This window comes from Lemur catta, chromosome 2 (assembly GCF_020740605.2).
Source record: "Lemur catta isolate mLemCat1 chromosome 2, mLemCat1.pri, whole genome shotgun sequence".
Lineage (NCBI taxonomy): Eukaryota > Metazoa > Chordata > Mammalia > Primates > Lemuridae > Lemur > Lemur catta.
In genome coordinates, this window is record NC_059129.1 from 42,062,510 (window position 1) to 42,083,987 (window position 21,478).

The 21,478-nt window shown below is 47.1% G+C and overlaps 1 protein-coding gene across 4 annotated transcripts; it reads left to right on the plus strand.

The window, feature by feature from the left end:
• Positions 1-1,209: 1,209 nt before the first annotated feature.
• Positions 1,210-21,383, plus strand: MSH5 (mutS homolog 5). 4 transcript variants are annotated; one of them, XM_045541709.1, is made up of 25 exons: positions 1,210-1,287; positions 1,671-1,811; positions 2,370-2,493; positions 3,170-3,250; positions 3,402-3,464; positions 4,230-4,351; positions 4,533-4,642; positions 4,873-4,908; positions 5,245-5,327; positions 6,918-6,963; positions 11,002-11,140; positions 11,272-11,334; positions 16,933-17,061; positions 17,358-17,430; positions 17,589-17,698; positions 17,920-18,000; positions 18,234-18,321; positions 18,532-18,721; positions 18,823-18,949; positions 19,397-19,546; positions 19,894-19,968; positions 20,171-20,314; positions 20,518-20,655; positions 20,824-20,897; positions 21,136-21,383. In XM_045541709.1, exons 2-25 carry the CDS (start codon positions 1,677-1,679, stop codon positions 21,245-21,247), a joined length of 2,493 nt encoding a protein of 830 aa, XP_045397665.1. In that variant the 5' UTR covers positions 1,210-1,287; positions 1,671-1,676; the 3' UTR covers positions 21,248-21,383. The 4 variants fall into 4 exon arrangements, with proteins under 4 accessions (XP_045397665.1, XP_045397664.1, XP_045397663.1 ...); XM_045541708.1 differs by having other exon boundaries at positions 1,222-1,393; XM_045541707.1 differs by having other exon boundaries at positions 1,222-1,811.
• The last annotated feature ends 95 nt before the right edge of the window (positions 21,384-21,478 follow it).

Here is a 21,478-nt window from a genome sequence, read left to right on the forward strand (position 1 = left end):
TAGATTGGAAGGTGTGTCCCTCTCTGACACTCCCCAGAGCTGTCACCAACCTTCTCCAGGTTTCCATAGCTCCATTGCTCAACAATTTGCCAGGGGTAACCATTAACCCAGCCCTTAACTCTGCTCCACCACCTTTCTCCCTGGAGGGAATTTTCCAATCACTGGTCAGCACAGCCAGATCATCTCACTCCCACCATCTTTCCTAACCTCTTGGGAAGGAGGAATCTCCTTATCTTAGGGTACTGAGAACAAAGCTGGGGAGGAAGGTGCATTTTAAGGGACTTTTAAAAAGTATTTATTAGTTTATTTCTTTCTCCCTCACAATCTCTTCCCCTCCTACCCTCAACACACACACATACACACTAATAAGCTTTATGGAGCAGAGACTTTATTATGTCCACCGCTTTAAATCTATCCCCTGGCCCAGAGTGGGCACTAAATAAATAGTCGCTGAATGTACCCCTCTGTCCTTAGGACTGTGTACGTGTATGTAGGGATATGGACACGTCCCAATAGTAGGTGGTGTTCTGATCAGATCCACTTCTCTCTGCCAGAATTTGGTGTAATTCCAATGCTTCCACCTCCGCTTGAGCAGCCCAAATAATACATTAGGCGCTGTAATACCTTTGTGAGAGTGGTCATGGCTCGCACCCAGGAAACAGGCAAAGTAGGGCTGAGACAGGAGTCCCGATTATTTCCGCTTATTAATTTAAAAAACTTGCGTGGCTCTTACTTTGCCACGCAGTGTTCTAAGCTGTTTATAAATATTAACTCAGAGGGTACAATATTAACTTAGAGTTGTTGTTGGCATGGGTTGAGTTAATGTTGCTTATCTCCACTCTCCAGGAAAAACTAGTGCCTCTGGCCCTTTAAGGTCGGCCTCCGCCGCATACCCACCCTCAACGCCCCCAAGACTCCTTCCCCGGGCGGGGACTCTACTTCGGCTTCCGACCTTCTCGCCCGCTCCCCGCTGAGCCAATCAAAGCCCAGAAACTCTGAGGCCGGAGGCCCGGCTGCTAAACAACGATGGAGGGCGGGAAGTTTGAACGTTCTGGACCCGCCCCGAATGAGAATAGGCCAATCACTGTCCAGACTTTTCAGCCACTGCATTTCACTCCTCCCTCTCGACCTGTCGGATCTCTAGGCTGAATCCGGGTATCTCCGACCGATAGCGGCTGGGAGGGCGGGGCGTGTGCGTGCGCACCTCGCCCACGCGCTGGCGCCAACCCTCACCGCGGGCTCGTGGCGCTTGGTCAGTGGGTCAGTGTGGCTCACGTCGCGACCCAGGTGACGGAAAAGGCGGGAAAACGCCGCGAGTTGGCGGCAACTAGGGGAGGAGGGAGTCCAGAGCGTGAGGCCTTGGTCGTGGGACGTGATTACCAGAGGCAGTGAGGTTGGACGTGCACAGCTCGCTCACGGGGCCCTCAGACGATCTCCTTCCAAAGTATAACCTCCGCGTGACAGAAATGAGGGTGGGGCACGTAACTGACAAATGTCCCCTCAAAATGCCCCCATCCCTGCCACCACAGCTCTCCAGGCCCCTCTCAGCCCTGCTCCTCGCCCTCTCGCAGAAGGTCTCAATGGACTTGCATTTCTGCGCGCCGCCCTAGCCCAGCCTCCTCGTGGGTGAAATGTCACTTCTGAACCGCCTTCACTTTCCGCACCCGCAGAGCCTCATGGCCTCCTTAGGAGCGACCCCAGGCAGGACGCCGCAGGGACCGGAACCGGGGGCGGCCTCTGTCAGCTTTCCCAGCCCGGGCCCCAGGGAGGCACAGCAGGAGAACGACGCCGAGGAGGAGGAGCTGGCCGAGGTCTCTGGGGGTTGTGCAGGAGCTCCAGTCGAGAGAGCAGGGAGTTGACAGCAATGTTAGAATAAAAGGGGGTTGGGAAGAGCTCGGCAACTCTCTTAGCTCTGCTGAGCGTCTGTTTCACATTTACTAAGTGGGGGTGATGATGCCTGTCCCAGAGATTTGATACAATGATTAACATTTACACACATAAATGATGTAGTGCTTTTGGTTGTCACTATAATTCGCCATTCACAGAACAAAAGTTTGATACTTAAGTCTTCCACAATCTTCTATTACTGTCCCTTTCCACATTTACGATAATGTAGTAAATGACACTACCAAAACGTCCCTTGGCCTGACCCTGGATGTGTGGACTTCCTCGGGTTGCTCCTACCCATTAGAATACCTTTGCCTCATCTCTGCACAGTAAAACTCCACCTGCCAGTGGTCAGATGGTGACAACTGTGGAAATAAAGACAATAAAATGAGGACGAGAAAGGTTAACATGAAATAAAGATGGTAATAGCCTACATTTATGAATGATTCAAATATTAGTTTTCTTTCTTCCTCACTGGACAGATTCATCTGTGTGTGCTGTGGAATGCAGGATACTTGGGCATTGCCTACTATGACACTAGTGACTCCACCATCCACTTCATGCCAGATGCCCCAGACCACGAGAGCCTCAAGCTTCTCCAGAGAGGTGGGGACAGAACCATGAACTCTCCTACTCTCTGGGGTTGGAAGTGTGTTTCATACATGTGTCCTTACCTGACCATCTTAGTCCATTTTGTGTTGCTATAAAGGAATACATGAGGCTGGGTAATTTATAAAGAAATAAGATTTATTTGGCTCACAATTCTGAATGGCTGGAAAGTTCAAGATTGGGCATCTACACCTAGTAAAGGCCTCAGGCTGCTTCCACTCATAGCAGAAGAGGAGGTACCACGTGCAGAGATCATATGGTGAAAAGAGGAAGCAAGAGAGGGAGGGGGGTAAGCGATCCTCCCACCTCAGTCTCCAGACTAGCTGGGATTACAGGCATGTGCCACCACACCCAGCTAATTTTTTAAAATTTTCGTAGAGACAGAGTCTTGCTATGTTGCCCAGGGTAGTCTGAAACTCCTGGCCTGTAGTGATCCTCCCACCTCAGCCTCCCAAAGTGCTGGGATTATAGTCATGAGCCACAATACCTGGCCAACTTTTCTAAATCTCATTCCTAACTCTTACCTATGTTCCCATTGTGCAAAGCACTCCCTATCCTTAGAGGGAGGAAGTAAGTTTTAGAGGGGGAAAGGATAGCAAGAGGAGGTTATGGGTTCTCTCTTAGACAAACATAAAGATCCTTTAACTCATGTGGTCTCTCTTCTCCTTCCAAGTTCTGGATGAAATCAATCCCCAATCTGTTGTTACAAGTGCCAAACAGGATGAGAATATGACTCAGTTTCTGGGGAAGCTTGGTAAGGACTGGGGAAGGGAGAGAGAGAAAATGGAGAAGAACTAATGTATGGAATATTATAAGAGGCTAGAATTGGGTGAGAGGGAGGGTCAAACAGAGAGAGAAGGACTAAGATGTACAGAATAATGGCCCTTTCTTTGCCTTCCCCACAGCCTCCCAGGAGCACAGAGAGCCTAAGAGACCTGAAATCATATTTTTGCCAAGTGTGGATTTTGGTATCTCTTTTCTTTTGCTTTGTACAATCACCCATCCCAGTGTCCCAACCTTTTCTCCTAACTCCACCCCCATCATTGAAATCTTCCCTCAGCCTTATCTCATCCTAAGCCTTTGTTCTTTCCATGCCCGGTGACCAGTCTCCCCAAGATCTCTTTTGCTCCCTACCCTTTAATAATATGAAGCTTATTGTGAAACCTCTGCTTAGGCATGTCTAGGGATGAGGGCCTACCCTAAGAGGGAATGGTGATACTTTTTTTGGATAGGTTTGATGGTTGGAATTTTCCCCATGAAGCCAAAGCCACATATCACCAAAAAAAAGGCACTGCCTCAACGATGATCCATAAGGCACTTTCATAGCCTTTCCAGGTTTACAATAAGGACAGAGAATGTTTAATTAGATGTTGACGCATTAGTGTTATTAGTTCCTCTATTAATACAATTTTTTTGACCAAAATCCCCAATTCCAGACAGATATCTTACTCCCTTGAACCATGTATCTCTTTCAGATTGTGCTCTCAGCCTAATATCTTTATATTACATGTAGACTAAAAAGAGAATTAGACTAAGAGCCTGCAAATTTGGTTCTTGCTTCAGCTTTCCATTAACTGCCAGTGTGAGCTTGAGCAAGTTACATTATCTCTCTTGCTTCTATTGTCCCATTCTTAAAATGGGATGAAAAAATTGGGCTATAAAATTTGGCTTAAAATGGGATGAAAAAATTGGGCTATGAAAAATAATTCCCTCTTCTTGCCTTCTCCAAATAGGTCTGGAGATAAGCAAGCAGCGCCTCCTTTCTGGAAACTACGCCTTCATCCCAGACTCCATGACTGCCACTGAGAAAGTTCTCTTCCTCTCCTCCATTATTCCCTTTGACAGCCTCCTCACAGTGAGATGGGTCCTGGGAGGGCTGGGAGGGGGCAGCTTGGAGAAATGTACAAGAACCTTAGTCCTGGGGTTGAGTTCTGTTGGGAACTGGCCCACCCCTGGAAAACAGCCATTTTCCCTGGTGTTGTGCAGCCCCCAGGACACTAGGATTTACCTCAACTCCACTGCTGATTCCCTCCTAGGTTCGAGCACTTGGAGGGCTGCTCAAATTCCTTGGTCGAAGAAGAATTGGGGTTGAACTGGAAGACTATAATGTCAGCGTTCCCATCCTGGGCTTTAAGAAATTTGTGTTGTAGGTGATTCATCCTAACCTCCGTCAAAGTAAGGTCGGGGTGGGAGGGTGGTGGGCAGTGACCCAGTGGGCAAAGTGCTCTAGGACACACAGGAGAACCTGAGAGGATGTGGAGCTCTGGGGAGAAGATGGGGGCAATATTCAGGGAGTAGGGCAAAGGAGGTGGAGCTTTGCAATTAACTCAGACTCCTCATACCCCAGCCACCTTCCTGCTGGTTTTCTGTCCTCAGGACCCATCTGGTGAGCATAGATCAAGACACTTACAGGTAAGGAGGTGGAGGCACGCTGCCATCTCTGGGGAGGGAGAAGGATTAAGTTTAAAGCTCTCATAATCCTAATGAGGCTCTAGTTTCCCTAATCCTGGGGCTATTAAGATCTCTTCTTGAAGAAAGGGGAGTGGGGTGAGGAGGAAGAAAAACACAAAGGTATCACCTTCCTTTTCTAAAGGGAGAAACTGAGGCACAGAAAAGTGAGGGACAAACCTTATGTCAAGATTTGATCTCAGGAGGATATCCCCAACCCCATCCCATTTTCTCAGTCCTCAATTCCCATTCCCTTGAAAAATCCATATTACCCTGAACTACTCCATTTCTCCCTGACAGTGTTCTACAGATTTTTAAGAGTGAGTTTCATCCCTCGGTGTACAAAGTGGCCAGTGGACTAAAGGAAGGGCTCAGCCTCTTTGGTAGGTGTGCCCCATTCCTCATCTCACACTACAGAAACCTGCCAGAAAAGCAGTTGGCTCCAAAGATGTATCCCAGCTCTTCCCTTGCCACTTCTCTCCCATCTTCAGATGTCTCTTCCACTCCAATCCAGCTTTTTTTTTTTTTTTTGAGACAGAGTCTCACTCTGTTGCCCGGGCTAGAGTGCCATGGCGTCTGCCTAGCTCACAGCAACCTCAAACTCCTGGGCTCAAGTGATCCTCCTGCCTCAGCCTCCCGAGTAGCTGGGACTACAGGCACGCGCCACCACGCCAGGCTAATTTTTTCTATATATTTTCAGTCATCCAGCTAATTTCTTTCTATTTTTAGTAGAGACGGGATCTCGCTCTTGCTCAGGCTGGTCTTGAACTCCTGAGCTCAAGTGATCCTCCTGCCTCGGCCTCCCAGAGTGCTAGGATTACAGGTGTGAGCCACCACGCCCGGCCTAACCCAGCTTTCTTAACCTCTTTGTACCCTCTCTGAGCTTGAGCATCTCCCCATGCTCCCTAGCTATACAGGTTGTTTGCATATCAGTTGTTCCTTTACCAATTCTGTTTCTTTCCTGGGTTTGTATGAATGTTTCTACTACTTGGGCACCTGTTAGGGACTTTGGGAGGCCCTATGTATAGAGAAGAGCTATGCAACTGCTCAACTGCCTGCGTTTTATTTGCATAGTCTTTATCAGTTGCCTGGCTTAAAGGTATATCAGGGACATTGCTGCGAGTATGTCAGTGAGTTGTGTCCAAGTTTTATGTAAGGGTGTTGAGCTCTTTGTGAGTTTTACCTAGGCCTGCTTTGTGTATTTTTCTGGCTGAGTATTCCTGTGAGTGTCCATCCCTCCCTCCATGTCCATATACAGTAATCCCGGCTCAGATTTGTGGCCAGGCAGGCACCAGCTTTGGCTGCCATTGTGTCCTGTATGCTGGCCCCCAGGGCAGCCTGCCCAATACTAGCACCTCTGAAGAAAGGAGGGGTGGTGAGGAGGAAGAAAAACACAAAGGTATCACCTTCCTTTTCTAAAGGGAGAAACTGAGGTACAGAAAAGTGAGGGACAAACCTTATGTCAAGATTTCGGCCAGGCACGGTGGCTCACGCCTGTAATCCTAGCACTCTGGGAGGCCGAGGCGGGTGGATCGCTCGAGGTCAGGAGTTCGAGACCAGCCTGAGCAAGAGCAAGACCCTGTCTCTACTAAAAATAGAAAGAAATTATCTGGACAACTAAAAATATATATAGAAAAAATTAGCTGGGCATGGTGACGCATGCCTGTAGTCCCAGCTACTCGGGAGGCTGAGGCAGTAGGATTGCTTAAGCCCAGGAGTTTGAGGTTGCTGTGAGCTAGGCTGATGCCACGGCGCTCACTGTAGCCCGGGCAACAAAGCAAGACTCTGTCTCAAAAAAAAAAAAAAAAGATTTGATCTCAGGAGGATATCCCCAACCTCATCCCATTTTCTCAGTCCTCAATTCCCATTCCCTTGAAAAATCCAGATTACCCTGAACTACTCCATTTCTCTCTGATGCCTCAGTTTAGACACATACACATGTTCCATTCCCTGCCTCTACCCTCCCCCCACAGGAATCCTCAACAGATGCCGCTGTAAGTGGGGAGAGAAGCTGCTCAGGTGAGTGGGTCTCACATGCATGCTACATGCTAATGATGAGTTCCATGTACACACTACATACTGATGCCTACTAATAGCAGCATACAGATTCTCACACACACCACCCCATTGAGCAGTAGTGAAACAACCGCCCTTTACTGAGAACTGGCTAAATACATTTCATCCTTACAACAGCCTCATGTGGTAGCTAGTGTTATTCTCATTTTTTGTTGTCAGCACAGATACACATATACCTATTGATGATACACAGACTTGCACACACAAAGCAGCAGAAACACAACCGTAAAATGCTACTGTAACTCAGAGTAATATCTTTTATTATAAAAAACAAACTTTACATTTCCTTAATGACTCTCAGATTTGTGTCTCTAGTTTCTAACTCCATATGTGGCATATTAATTGTGTATCATTGCCACCTGCGCTTTTCACAGGCCGCTCAAACTCAGTGCATCTAGACTGATACCCACTAGACGTATTCCTCTTCCTGGGTTCCCTTTTCAGGCTAATGGTGTTGCTGGCAGTACAGCTTCTCAAGCTATGAACCTTGAATTGATGCTTCTCCCTCAACTCCCACATTCAGTTATTCACTAAGGCCTATTGATTCCATCCTGAAATGTCTCTCCCAGCCATCCTTTTCTCTCTCTTTCCATTGCTCTAATTCTGGCTATCATCTAACCTGGAGCATTGCATTTGCCTCCAAATTGGTCTCTCTGCCTCAAATCTCTTCTTTTTCTAATTCATCTTTCATTCTAAAATATGTGTCATTCCAAAATAGAGATTTAAGCATATCACTCCACTTTCAAATGCCTTGAGTAGAAACAAACAAAATAACATAAACCTCAGGAGGATTTTCCATTACCTTCAGGATGAAGATTAGCATCTTTAGCAGTGTAGTGTTCAGGGTCTTTCCCATTCACCCCAATTTTAATTTCTAGGCTCACCTTCCGAAGCCCCTTTTAAGTCCTTTCCTACTGGATCTACTGTATATTCCAGTCATTTAGGGCTGCTTGCTGTTATGGAAACACATGATGCCTGTGTTTATGCTGTTCCCTCTGGAAAGTCATACCCCTGTTCACCTGTCAAAATCTTACATCCTCTTTAAGGTGCAGCCCAACTATTACCTTTTTTTTTTTTTTTTTTTTTTGAGACAGGGTCTCGCTCTGTTGCCTGGGCTAGAGTGCCGTGGCGTCAGCCTAGCTCACAGCAACCTCAAACTCCTGGGCTCAAGCGATCCTGCTGCCTCAGCCTCCCGAGTAGCTGGGACTATAGGCATGTGCCACCATGCCCGGCTAATTTTTTTTCTATATATATAATTTTAGCTGTCCAGATCATTTCTTTCTATTTTTAGTAGAGACGAGGTCTCGCTTTTGCTCAGGCTGGTCTTGAACTCCTGACCTTGAGCGATCCTCCTGCCTCGGCTTCCCAGAGTGCTAGGATTAGAGGCCTGAGCCACTGCACTCAGCCCCCTTTTTTTTTTTTTTTTAAGACAGAGTCTCACTCTGTTTCCCGGGCTAGAGCGCCATGACGTCAGCCTAGCTCACAGCAACCTCAAACTCGGGCTCAAGCAATCCTCCTGCCTCAGCCTTCCAAGTAGCTGCCAGCATGCCCAGCTAATTTTTTCTATATATATTTTTAGTTGCCCATATAATTTCTTTATATTTTTTTAGTAGAGACAGGGGTCTCGCTCTTGCTCAGGCTGGTCTCGAACTCCTGAGCTCAAACAATCCACCTGCCTCAGCCTCCTAGAGTGCTAGGATTACAGGGGTGAGCCACCGTGCCCGGCCCAACTATTACCTTTTTGATGAAGCTTTCACAGGTACCTTTAAGGAGATCGAGGTGCACCTTCCTTGTGCTCACATAGTGCTTGTTTATGTTTTTCTAGTTGCACTGTCACATCAGGTTAGAATTAGAAGTCAGTGAATCTGCTTGGCTCCGTAGCTGTGCACTTTGTCCAGTGGCCATTCCTGTTACCTCAGTGTCTGACACATGACCTTTTACATAGGAGCACTCAGTGAGTGAACACAGTACGTGAATGCAAGCGTATGGGTCACATCATTTCTAAAAACTCAGAGTGGAAACCTTTGCTAGCCTACAGGTACACAATCCCTTCCCCACTTCACCTGCCCTGCAATGTGTATCTTTTAGGGATTAATTTAGGATAATCTCTGAGGTCATCTCCAGATAATTGATGGGGTAATTTAATTACCCACACATTCTCCAGTGCCTCCGGTGTAGATCTCTAATCTCAACCAGGGATGAAGGGAAGGAACTCTCAGTGAAGAGGTGGGGATTAAAGGTGGGGAAGGAGTGCAGATTCCCCAGATGGGATCCAGCAGGGCATGGAATCATATAACCTGAATGATGAAGTAAGGACCTAATTAGCCTAAAGCTGGACAGAGTACAAAGAAGGTAACTGAATGTCACAGTATGTGCTAAAGAGCACTGTCCTAGCATTCTGAAGACCTGAGTTTGAGACTCAGCTGTAATTTTCACTAGCAGATGACTTTGAATAAGTTGTTTATCCTCTAATGGCCTCATTTCCTTAGCTGTAAACTTAGGGAATTTGACTTGACTAAGGTCTCTCCTGGCTCTAGCAGATCATGAGTCAGAGATACCTATGTGTTTCACAAGAAAGTCTGCTTAGTGAGGCTCATGTGCTCTCCCAAGTGAGGATGGGTGTTCACAGTCTGATCTACGCTGCTGTAGCTGAAGCCCTCAATGGCCAAGGAGCACAGGTACCTAAAACCCACCTTGAAGCCATATGGGTGCTCCGCTTCATTCTAATCTGGGGTATTCTAACCCTGAGTAACTGGCCATAGAATGCAATGTGAGATACAAATTCTCAGGCCCTAGTGTCTTCACACATTGGCTTTTTTTTTTTTTTTTTTTTTGAGACAGTCTCACTTTGTTGCCCAGGCTAGAGTGAGTGCCATGGGGTCAGCGTAGCTCACAGCAACCTCAAACTCCTGGGCTAAAGCAATCCTTCTGCCTCAGCCTCCCGAGTAGCTGGGACTACAGGCATGCGCCACCAGGCCCGGCTAATATTTTCTATATATTTTTAGTTGTCCAGCCAATTTCTTTCTATTTTTAGTAGAGACGGGGTCTTACCTTTGCTCAGGCTGGTCTTGAACTCCTGACCTCGAGTGATCCTCCTGCCTCGGCCTCCCAGAGTGCTAGGATTACAGGCGTGAGCCACCTCACCTGGCACACATTGGCTTTTATATAAAATGGCTACTCAGTTTTATGTAGAAAAGAATCTGCAGGCTCACAAGTCCTTATAGAGTCTCACATTCTTCATAGCCACGGGAAGATAGGGACACCCAGAATTGCACAAACACAGATGAGACATTATTTCTGTATACTCATGTATTTTAATTTATTAGGAAATACCTCCAACATGCAAAAAGATAATAATAGTATAAACCTCTGAATATCCACCAGCCAATTTCAGAATAAGATGTTGTTGAAGCCCCTTAAATGTCCCCCATCCTTCTTTTTTCTCTGTAGAGATGACCATTATTATGAATTAAAGGCTTATCATTCCACATGGGACAGTTATATACTTTCACGGAAGGGCACAAAAAGGCGAATATCTGTTCTATTAACCAGCTTTCACAGCTAATATAGACACTTGCACAGCTAAATACAGACATACAAACTCATACTGACTCACCCTGTCCTACTCAGCCAGAGAGAGAGCTGCAGTGCTGGCATACAAATACCTCAACACACTGCTCTCCTCTAAAATATTGACAAGCTCCGCCACATACCCACATGGAATGACACATGGTCTTATCCATCAAAACCGTGATATGCAGACACAGTCATGCTCTCATCCAGAGATTTTCAGCAGATACACATAAACACACCCGCATGGATAGGACATTACATTTGTCACTACATTCCTGTAGCATGTCACAGATACATATTGCCACAATCCCCAGGGACCTGAAAACACACATTTTGGCTAATTGAGAGCAAGACAATGATGAGGACAGATGTAATTTCTAGTCCCCCCACCTCAACTCTCACTTCCAGGCTGTGGTTCAAACGTCCCACTCAGGACCTAGGGGAACTCAATTCCCGTCTGGACGTCATTCAGTTTTTTCTGCTGCCCCAGAATCTGGACATGGCTCAGATGCTGCATCGGCTGCTTGGTCACATCAAGAACGTGCCTGTGAGCTCTGGGTTGGGGGCAGAGAGGTGGGGGAGGAGGTTGAGGGGCCCATACTGGACACTGAACTGGGTTTCTGAGGGGCATTACAGTGTGGGAGGGAAAACAGTGGCTGTCATCTTGTCTGACTGTAGCTGATTTTGAAACGCATGAAGTTATCCCACACCAAGGTCAGCGACTGGCAGGTTCTCTACAAGGTAAGGCTTCCCTTCTTGAATGCCAGAAGTCCAGGTTAAGCCTCTCAGCTTGTCTTTCAGACTCTCTGTACTTGGGACACCCTGTTCAACTTTATTCCCATCACTTTTTAAAAACTTTGTAGGCCAGGCACAGTGGCTCACGCCTGTAATCCTAGCACTCTGGGAGGCCAAGGCGGGTGGATCGCTCAAAGTCAGGAGTTCAAGACCAGCCTGAGCAAGAGTGAGACCCCCATCTCTACTAAAAATTAGAAGGAAATTATCTGGACAACTAAAAATATATAGAAAAAATTAGCCGGGCATGGTGGCACATGCCTGTAGTCCCAGCTACTCGGGAGGCTGAGGGAGGAGGATTGCTTGAGCCCAGGAGTTTGAGGTTGCTGTGAGCTAGGCTGATGCCACGGCCCTCTAGCCCAGGCAACCAGAGCAAGATTCTGTCTCAAAAAAAAAAAAAAAAAAAATTAAAAACTTTGTATTGTAGAAAATGTCAAAAACATTTAGAGAGAATAATATAATTAATCCCCATGTGTCCACCATGCAGCCTCAATACTTTGACTCAGGCGAATCTTGTTTCATCGATATCTTCTCCCCCTTTCCCCTTCTTGGATTATTTTGAAGCAAAATTCCAGTCATTATATAATTTCATCCATAAATATTTCAGTATGATTTCTAAAAGAAAATTATTTTTATTTGTGTATGTATTTTTTTTTGAGAGAGAGAGAGTCTCACTCTGTCACCAGGGCTAGAGTGCTGTGGCATCAGCCTAACTCACAGCAAGCTCAAACTTGGCTCAAGCAATCCTCTTGCCTCAGCCTCCCGAGCAGCTGGGACTATAGGTGTGCACCACTGCACCTGGCTAACTTTTACTATTTTTAGTAGTGATGGGATCTTGCTCTTGCTCAGGTTGGTCTCCAGCTCCTGAGCTCAAGCGATCGTCCCACCTCAGCCTCTCAGAGTGCTAGGATTACAGGTGTGAGCCACTGCACCCAGCCAACACAATTATTTTTTAAAAGAATAACAATGCCACTATCTTACCTAAAAAATTAATATAATTCTTAATATCATCAAATATCTGATATTTAAATTTATAATCATCTCTTCAATGTCATGGTTTTCTTTATTACAGTTCATTTAATTAGGATCCACATACAGTCAACATATGGCAATGGATGGGATGATGGCTCTTTAGGCTCCTTTAATCTGTGGGTTCCTTCTCCATCTCACCTCCCTCATTCTCTTCTCTCTCTTTTTTTCTTCCCCTTGCAAGTTATTTGTTTATCTTTTTTTTTTTTTTTTTGAGACAGAGTCTCACCTGTTGCCTGGTCTAGAGTGCCGTGGCATCAGCCTAGCTCACAGCAACCTCAAACTCCTGGGCTCAGGCGATCCTTCTGCCTCAGCCTCCTGAGTAGCTGGGGCTACAGGCATGCGCCACCATGCCCGGCTAATTTTCAGATCATTTCTTTCTATTTTTAGTAGAGACGGGGTCTCGCTCTTGCTCAGGCTGGTCTCGAATTTCTGACCTCGAGCGATCCACCCGCCTCGGCCTCCCAGAGTGCTAGGATTAGAGGCGTGAGCCACCGCACCTGGCCTCAATACTCTTTCATAATGGAGGAACATAATGTCTGATATGTCTGTCTCTCTTTTTGTGATGTTAGCTGCTTTTGATGTTTAATACCTAAATCCATTACTTCTTTAGGGATTACCAAGTAGTGTTATTCTAAGTCTGTCATTCCTTCTTCATTTATTAGCCAGAAATTTCTGTAAAGAGAAACTTCCTCTCAACCATATTTGTTTACCCAGTGATAGAATTCATATAGAAATGTAGAAAATTGGCAGGGCGTGGTGGCTCACGCCTGTAATCCTAGCACTCTGGGAGGCCGAGGCGGGAGGATCACTTGAGGTCAGGAGTTCGAGACCAGCCTGAGCAAGAGCGAGACCCTGTGTCTACTAAAAAACAGAAAGAAATTATCTGGACAACTAAAAATATATAGAGAAAAAAAATTAGCCGGGCATGGTGGTGCATGCCTGTAGTCCCAGCTACTCGGGAGGCTGAGGCAGTAGGATCGCTTGAGCCCAGGAGTTTGAGGTTGCTGTGGGCTAGGCTGACACCATGGCACTCTAGCCTGGGCAACAGAGTGAGACTCTGTCTCAAAAAAACAAAAACAAAAACAAAAGCAAAAAACCTTTATTAAAAAAAAATAATAAAAAGAAGAAATGTAGAAAATTGCTTTTTCCCCCCCTCGTTTATCACCCATCAATATAGTAAATTAGTTTCCTAAGATCCTCTAAAGTAGCCAGTGAGTTTTTTTGTTACTGTTGCTGTTGTTTTAGTATCATTACAAACTTATGGGTTTACGCATGTGTTTCAATTGCTGCATTTTAATTTTTTTTCTTATTTTACATTTTTCTTCCTTTAAAACATAAGTTAGAAACATTTTAATTCTTTATATGTGTTCAAATTATTCCATCTTCGGCCAGTGAGAGCCTCTTTATGTTGGCTTCTGAGCCTTTGAAATATAGCTTTCCTGCTCTCTGGTCTGCCAAGGTGTATCAGATACACTGTCTGCATCACCTGCTTCTCACCCAGAATCAGACATTTCTCCAAGGAGCCGTGGGTTCTTTTAGAGGGAAGGGATATTTCAGTAGCACAGTCTGGAGGACAGAAGCTGCTCAGTATGTTTTGTTTATTGCTTTTAGGCCTTTCCTATGGACACATCTAGGAACTTTAAAAAATAAAATAAAATACATGATAAATTGGCACTGGTACCACTAATTTGAATTCAGAACCACCGGGTTCTTACCTCCTATATATTTCTTTACTTCTTCAATATTTCCTTTCTTCCACGCTGAAAATTCTGGTTCTCAGTAACACCAGGAATGATAAAATTAGGTTGTTGTTCATTTGCTTTTCCTCACACTACATTCACAACAATCTTAGAATTGCAATACCAGCACTACTACCAACTATATGATTACTGAAAATTGTTTAAGTTTTTTTTTTTCTTTCTTTTTTTTAGGAGGAGTAGGGACAGTTCTTTTTGTCTCCACATACAGTCAATTACTGTGTTTTAGTCACCTGGAATAGTTTCTTTCTATGTGGTTATGTTACTACTTGGATATACATTATGTTCATTTGTTCCATTCTATTTTTGATTTTTAGGAGTTATTTTTTCAAATTTTACTTGATTTTATAATTATGTAAAATATTTACATAGTTCCAAACAAAGTGTACTTAACTAATTCTGGCTTCTATCCTTGTCCCCTCTCACCACTTTTAGATAACTTTTTCTTTTTTTGAATTTTAAGATTGATCCTTCTATTGTTTTAACTATTTATTTTTTAAATAATTGAGACAAAGAAAAGTTGCAAAAATTAGAGTCCTCATATAGCCTTTCATCCAACTTATAGTAGCTTTGGTCATTGGGAGTTCTTTCATGTTGGGGTTTTTTTTTTCAGAGATGAGGTCTTGCTTTGTTGTCCAGGCTGGTCTTGAACTCCTGGGCTCAAGTGATCCTCCCACCTCAACCTCCCAAGTATTAGCTAGGACTGTTGGCTCTGGTTGGCTTTTTTTTTTTTTTTTTTTTGAAACACAGTCTCACTCTGTTGCCCAGGTTAGACTTCTGTAGCATCAGCCTAGCTCACAGCAACCTCACATTCCTGGGCTCAAGCGATCCTCCTGCCTCAGCCTCCCGAGTAGCTGGGACTGTAGGCGCAAGCCACCACAGCTGGCTAATTTTTTCTATTTTTAGTTGCCCAACTAACTTTACTCTATTTTTAGTAGAGATGGGGTCTTGCTCTTGCTCAGGCTGGTCTCAAACTCCTGAGCTGAAGCAATACTCCCACGTCAGCCTCTCTGAGTGCTAGGATTTCAGGTGTGAGCCACCACACCCAGCTGTGGCTGGCTTTTGATATGCCCTTTTGACATGTTCTCCAATTCTTTTTTTTGAGCACTTCCTAACTTTTTTTTACTTTAGACTCATCTTGTGTTTTCCTCCCCCAGCCCTGGAGTCAGTTTCTCTAAGGAGCCCTGTTACTTTTTGGAGAATGGTATAAGAAACCAAGATCTGGCTTCTAGGTGTAGTTATTGCTCCTGGGGTATCTGACACTTCTTCTAGGCCCTCACCATAGATGGTGCTGGGAAATACATGTATGTATACTAAGCTATGCATACACATCTATATTCCTGTATCTGTCTATAATAAAGAAACCCTGAGTTTGTAATGATACCACTGATTCCAGTCCACTACCACAGGGTTCACTCTAGAATTTTCTTCCTTTCCTTATTTGCACCTTCTTTCTCTGATAGTGAGAAATGTGGTTCTCATTATCTGCAGTACATATGCTTAACACATAAAGTAATGTCAGTTTTTAAAAATATGAGTAGACACGTATGACTATTTGTATCCTCCTTTCCCACTGCTTCTTAACATTACCCTCTGCTTCAGCCAGGCTGCATTTCAGCCCTCTGCCTAGGATACCCACTGTGCCCCTGCCCAGGAGAGCATGCTGGTGAAAAGCCAGACACCTGGGTTCAAATCCCAGTTCTTCCATTTACTCACTGTGAGACCCTGAGGAAATTATGTCACCTCTTTGTGCTTCAGGTTGGTTATCTCTAAAATTGAGATAATAGTAGTTCCTACCTCATAGGAGTATTTTGAGCAATGAATGAAATGAACACATGTAAAAGGTTAGAACATTGCCTGGCACTGAGCAAACAGTCCATAAATGTTAGCTCGTATTCCTACCACTGTTCATTAGCCCACGCCCTCACACACAATTCCTGCCTGCCTGCCTTCATAGGAGCTTTATTTAAAGCCCAACTCATTTCCTTTTCTCTGCAAGGACATCCCAAACTATCTTAGCTACAGAATAAGACTGTATTAGTCTTACTCTCTGAACTTCCTTAGTAATTTGATTCAGTTTTACAACTTGGTCAATCTGTCTTATGATTAATCATTGTTTTTGCTACTTGTTTGTTTCCATCATGGCTAGATTATAACCCCTTTGATTTAAATGTTTCATACATCCCCTGCCACAAAGTAAGGCACCATAAATGTCCAAGGGATTGGGTCTGTCCACTCAGTCTAATCCGTAGTTAGACTGGCTGCCTCAGGTCTCTAACCTTCACCCTGGGAAACTAACTCTCAATGGCTCCCAGCCTTCCTCTCTTCCTGCTCTCCTTTATCCCAATGCCGCCATTGCCCCTCCTCACATATGCCTCTTCCTTGCCCTTCATAGCCGTGTTTCTCTTTCTTCCTCCTCTATCCAAACTCTTCCTTTGGGAGTTTGTGCAAACCTCTATCAAAGCACTTACCACCTTATTTTTAAATCTTCAGCATGTATTTCTGTCTTCCTTACTAGACTGAGAGCTCATCTGGGACAGGGACCATATCTTAGTTGTCTTTGTAGCCTCAGTGTTTAGTACAGTGCCTGGCACATAGTTTTATAGATTCCATTTTCTCTCTCACTGTTCCTTTTTGCCTTTGAGAGGTCTCTTTGTTATTGTGCTTTTCCATGTTGGTCTTTGTTCTTGTGCGTCTGTGTCCCCTCACCTCAGCCCAGCCTGGATGCAGGCCCCTCCTCGATGCGTTTCTCCCATAGACTGTGTACAGTGCCCTGGGCCTGAGGGATGCCTGCCGCTCCCTGCCCCAGTCCATCCAGCTCTTTCGGGACATTGCTCAAGAGTTCTCTGATGACCTGCACCACATTGCCAGCCTCATTGGGAAGGTGGTGAGTGGAAGGAAAGAGGCAGCACACCTAGGGAGGTTGGACTAGAGCGGAGAGGGCCTGGGGCCTGGTTCTCCACGGGGAAGGCTGTGTGGGAGAGGGGGAAGCATGGGAGATGTTGAGGTCAGTTGGGTGGCTAAAGAATAGGATGATGAGAGAAGGTGGCAGAACTTCAGGGAAGTGCCTGAAGGGTGAGGGTAAAGCAGGACTGTACGGAGAATTGGGGCCCAAGGAGAGCTGAGGAATAGGACAGAGAGAGGGGGCTGGTTGCTGGGAAACTGGACTTCTTATCTCCACAGGTGGACTTTGAGGGCAGTCTTGCTGAAAATCGCTTCACAGTCCTCCCCAACATAGATCCCGAAATTGACGAGAGTGAGTGTTGGGTGTGCCCATGGCCTGGGAGCCCTGGAACAGGAGCCTGCGCAGTGATGGGGCACCATCCTTGGCAGGCAGTCACCACAGCTGGGGATCGTCATAGCAACCAGTCAGGAACCTCACTTTGGATATCCATATCTTTTCCACCCTCCTAGAAAAGCGAAGGCTGATGGGACTTCCCAGTTTCCTCACTGAGGTCGCCTGGAAGGAGCTGGGAAATCTGGACTCTCGTATTCCTTCTTGCAGTGTCATCTACATCCCTCTGGTGAGGGCAGGAAAGTGGGTGTAGCCTCCAGGAGAGGGTCTTTTAGGGGAGATATTAGGCCAATGAGGGATATGTTGGTAAATAAGGAAACTTAGGGGAGCCTGAAGAACATGAACACCTTTTGGTGGGGACACAGGGGTCTCTGGGCTTCCTCTGCAGAGAGAGGTGCCCAGTAGGTCTCCTAGCAGGAGAGTAGAGTATCTCCCCTTCACTGTCCCCAGATCGGCTTCCTTCTTTCTGTTCCCCGCCTGCCTTCCATGGTAGAGGCCAGTGACTTTGAGATTGAGGGACTGGATTTCATGGTAAGACCCTCGACTCTATAGGGAGGGGATAAGGAAAATGAATCAACAGCTGAGGAAGGGCCTTCCCCCATTAGCACTGCCCAATGTGGGATCTCTCTGTAGTTTGCTCCGAGCTTTCCATCTCTGAGACAAACGAGAGAGAAGTCAGAGTGGGGGCTGGAGGTGGGGTTAGGTGGAAGAGGAGAGGAGAACCAAGAGATACAAAGCCGGCGGCTTTGACCCCTTGTACCCAGTTTCTCTCAGAGGAGAAGCTGCACTATCGTAGTGCTCGAACCAAGGAGCTGGATGCTTTGCTGGGGGACCTGCACTGCGAGATCCGGGGTGAGAAGAAGCCAGAGGCTGAAGGGAGCGAACAGCTCGCCGATGCTTCTCTTGCTGCTCTCTGTCTCTCGCTCTGACTCTGCATCTTTTCAGCTGAATGTCTCTGGGGGTCTCAGATGGTATCTGCACACCTGTTTCTAGGTCCCTCTGGGGACATCCACCTCTCCTTCACTTTCCCCTGGATCTGACCCCTCCCTCACCCACCTGCAGACCAGGAGACCCTGTTGATGTACCAGCTGCAGTGCCAGGTGCTGGCGCGGGCAGCTGTCTTGACCCGGGTATTGGACCTTGCCTCCCGCCTGGACGTCCTGCTGGCTCTTGCCAGTGCTGCACGGGATTATGGCTACTCAAGACCCCGTTACTCCCCCCAGCTCCTTGGGGTACGAATCCAGAATGGCAGGTGAGAATAGAAGGGGAGATGAGAACCCCAAAGGCCCCATCTTCTGGGGTTCATCTATCTGGATCTACAGGCCATGTGAGGTGCCTTTTCACCCACTGCAGACATCCGCTGATGGAACTCTGTGCCCGAACCTTCGTGCCCAACTCTGCAGAATGCGGTGGGAACAAAGGGAGGGTCAAGGTCATCACTGGACCCAACTCCTCTGGAAAGAGCATATACCTCAAACAGGTGAGAAGCCCTACAGCCTGGGCCCCTGGCATCTTCTCCATCTTCTCCACCCCCACCTGCTGCCCAACCCAGGCCCCTACAGCTCTCCTCCCCTGTCTTCCAGCCCTACCTGTCATGAAAAGACCACCAGGCAGAGCCCGGCTCTTCCACCTCACATGTTCTCATTCTCTACTGAGGGAGAGCCGTGCTTTCATGAATGTTTCCATGGCTCGAATTCCCTGCACTCACCTCTGAACAGGCACATGCCATCCCCCAGTGTGCCTCTGCCCACTCCCCTGGGCCCCCTCACTGACTCTAATGAGGCGCTATGATCAGGCTTGGGGGAGAAGAAGAACTGTGTGCGCTATACCCATCTCTCTTTGATCTATCACTCATGCCCTCAGCTGAGCCTCACTTTCACCTCAGCCCACAGCACCAGGCCCCAGTCCTGTCTCCTCCCCTATTCAGGTGGGCTTGATCACATTCATGGCCCTTGTGGGCAGCTTTGTGCCAGCAGAGGAGGCCGAAATTGGGGCAGTAAACGCCATCTTCACCCGAATTCATAGCTGTGAATCCATCTCCCTTGGCCTCTCCACCTTCATGATCGACCTCAACCAGGTCAACGGGAGCAAAGGGAGGTGGGACTGGGGGAGGGGATAATGAGGAAGGAAGCCCTGAAAATGCTCAGAACGGAATGCAGTCCCTCTGCTGCATGCCCTGCACTGGGGTGGGGAGCACCCAGGTCAGAGACGGGAGGAATCAGCTCTACAAAACTTTCCTGAATCTTTGCTTCTTGCGGGGCACTGCTGGCAGTGGAAGGATGAACAATCATGCTCCTCACCACGGAGAACTCGCAGTGCAGCAGGGGGCACCGACGCAGCTTCGTTCCTGGGCTGACTGTGGTCAGTGCACCACAGGCCTCAAATACTAATGAAACTTTCCCTTGTCGACCTCCCGCCCGGCAGGTGGCAAAGGCAGTGAACAATGCCACTGCGCAGTCTCTGGTCCTCATTGATGAATTTGGAAAGGGAACCAACACGGTGAGGGGAGAAGCCGTTGAGGAAATGAGGGAAGAAATGGAGGAGGATGAAGGAGGGGGACGGGGAGGCTGGGCTCTGGGAAGACAATAGGGATGTGTGGACAGAAAAGAAACAAAACACTAGGAAGGGAAAGGCCAGGGCAGGTGCAGGGGGCACGTGGGGTCCCCACAGCTCTGCACCTTCACCTGTGCCCTCTGTGCAGGTGGATGGGCTCGCACTTCTGGCCGCTGTGCTCCGACACTGGCTGGCGCTTGGACCCACGTGTCCCCACATCTTTGTGGCCACCAACTTTCTGAGCCTTGTTCAGCTACAGCTGCTGCCACAAGGGCCCCTGGTGCAGTATTTGGTGCGGAAACCAATCTAGGCCCCGGGAGTCCCTAAGTTGAGCATTTCCCAGGGGGGCATCGGCTTCTCTGTCAGAACAGCAGTTCCCTGGGCACAGAGACCACATCCCTTCCGTTTTCTCACTCCCCACAGGGACTGGCCAAGGGTTTCGGGGCAGGAATCAGGTGATTGAGGACACACTATCCCCTTTTATTCTCTTTGAAGGCCATGGAGACCTGTGAGGATGGGAACGACCTGGTCTTCCTCTATCAGGTTTGCGAAGGTGTTGCCAATGCCAGCCATGCCTCCTACACAGCTGCCCAGGCTGGGCTTCCTGACAAACTCATTGCTCGTGGCAAGGAGGTGACAAGATCTGAATATCCATCCGCCCCCACCTTAGGGCTCCCTTCCACTGGCCCTACTCCTCTTGGAGATCTCAGTTTCTGGACCCACAGAATTTCTGACCCTTGTTTCCTCTTCTCTTCCCAAACACCCCACTGCCATCCCTTCCATCCTCCTTGTCGTTCCTAGGTCTCAGACTTGATCCGCAGTGGAAAACCCATCGAGCCAGTCAAGGAGTTGCTAAAGGAGAACCAGATGAAAAAGTGAGTATGTGGCCTCCGTGTCTTCACTCTCTCGAGCATCTTCTCCTGCAGCTCTATCCTCTTTCCCAGGGGCTCAGCCAGCCTTCTCCAGCATTTTGCCCTTCAAAGACCCATTATTTCTTTCTGAAGTCCCTAAATCTTCAAAGTGCTGGGTTTCCTGTGCCACAGCCTCTCCTCTCTGCTCAGAGACTCAGTTGTCCATTCTCCCATAAATCTTGCTCTTCTCTCTCCCATGCAGTTGCCAAGCTTTAGTGGATAAGTTTCTGAAACTGGATTTGGAAGACCCTAACCTGGATTTGGACATTTTCATGAGGCAGGAAGTGCTGCCTGCCGCCACCACCATCCACTGAGAGTCCTTCCTGTGCCCTCCCCAAATCCCTGAGACCCCGGTGGGCTGCCATCTCTCTGTTTCCTTATCTCCTTCAGACCCAGAATTCTTAGTTTCCCTAGAAATTTTGTTTCATATTAGGAATAAAGTTTATTTCAGAGAAAGGTATTGTTTCCTGAGGCCAGCCAAAACAAAACAAGAGAATAGGAAAGAGCTGAAACCCCAAGCAGGAGTCCACACAGGAAATTGCCCT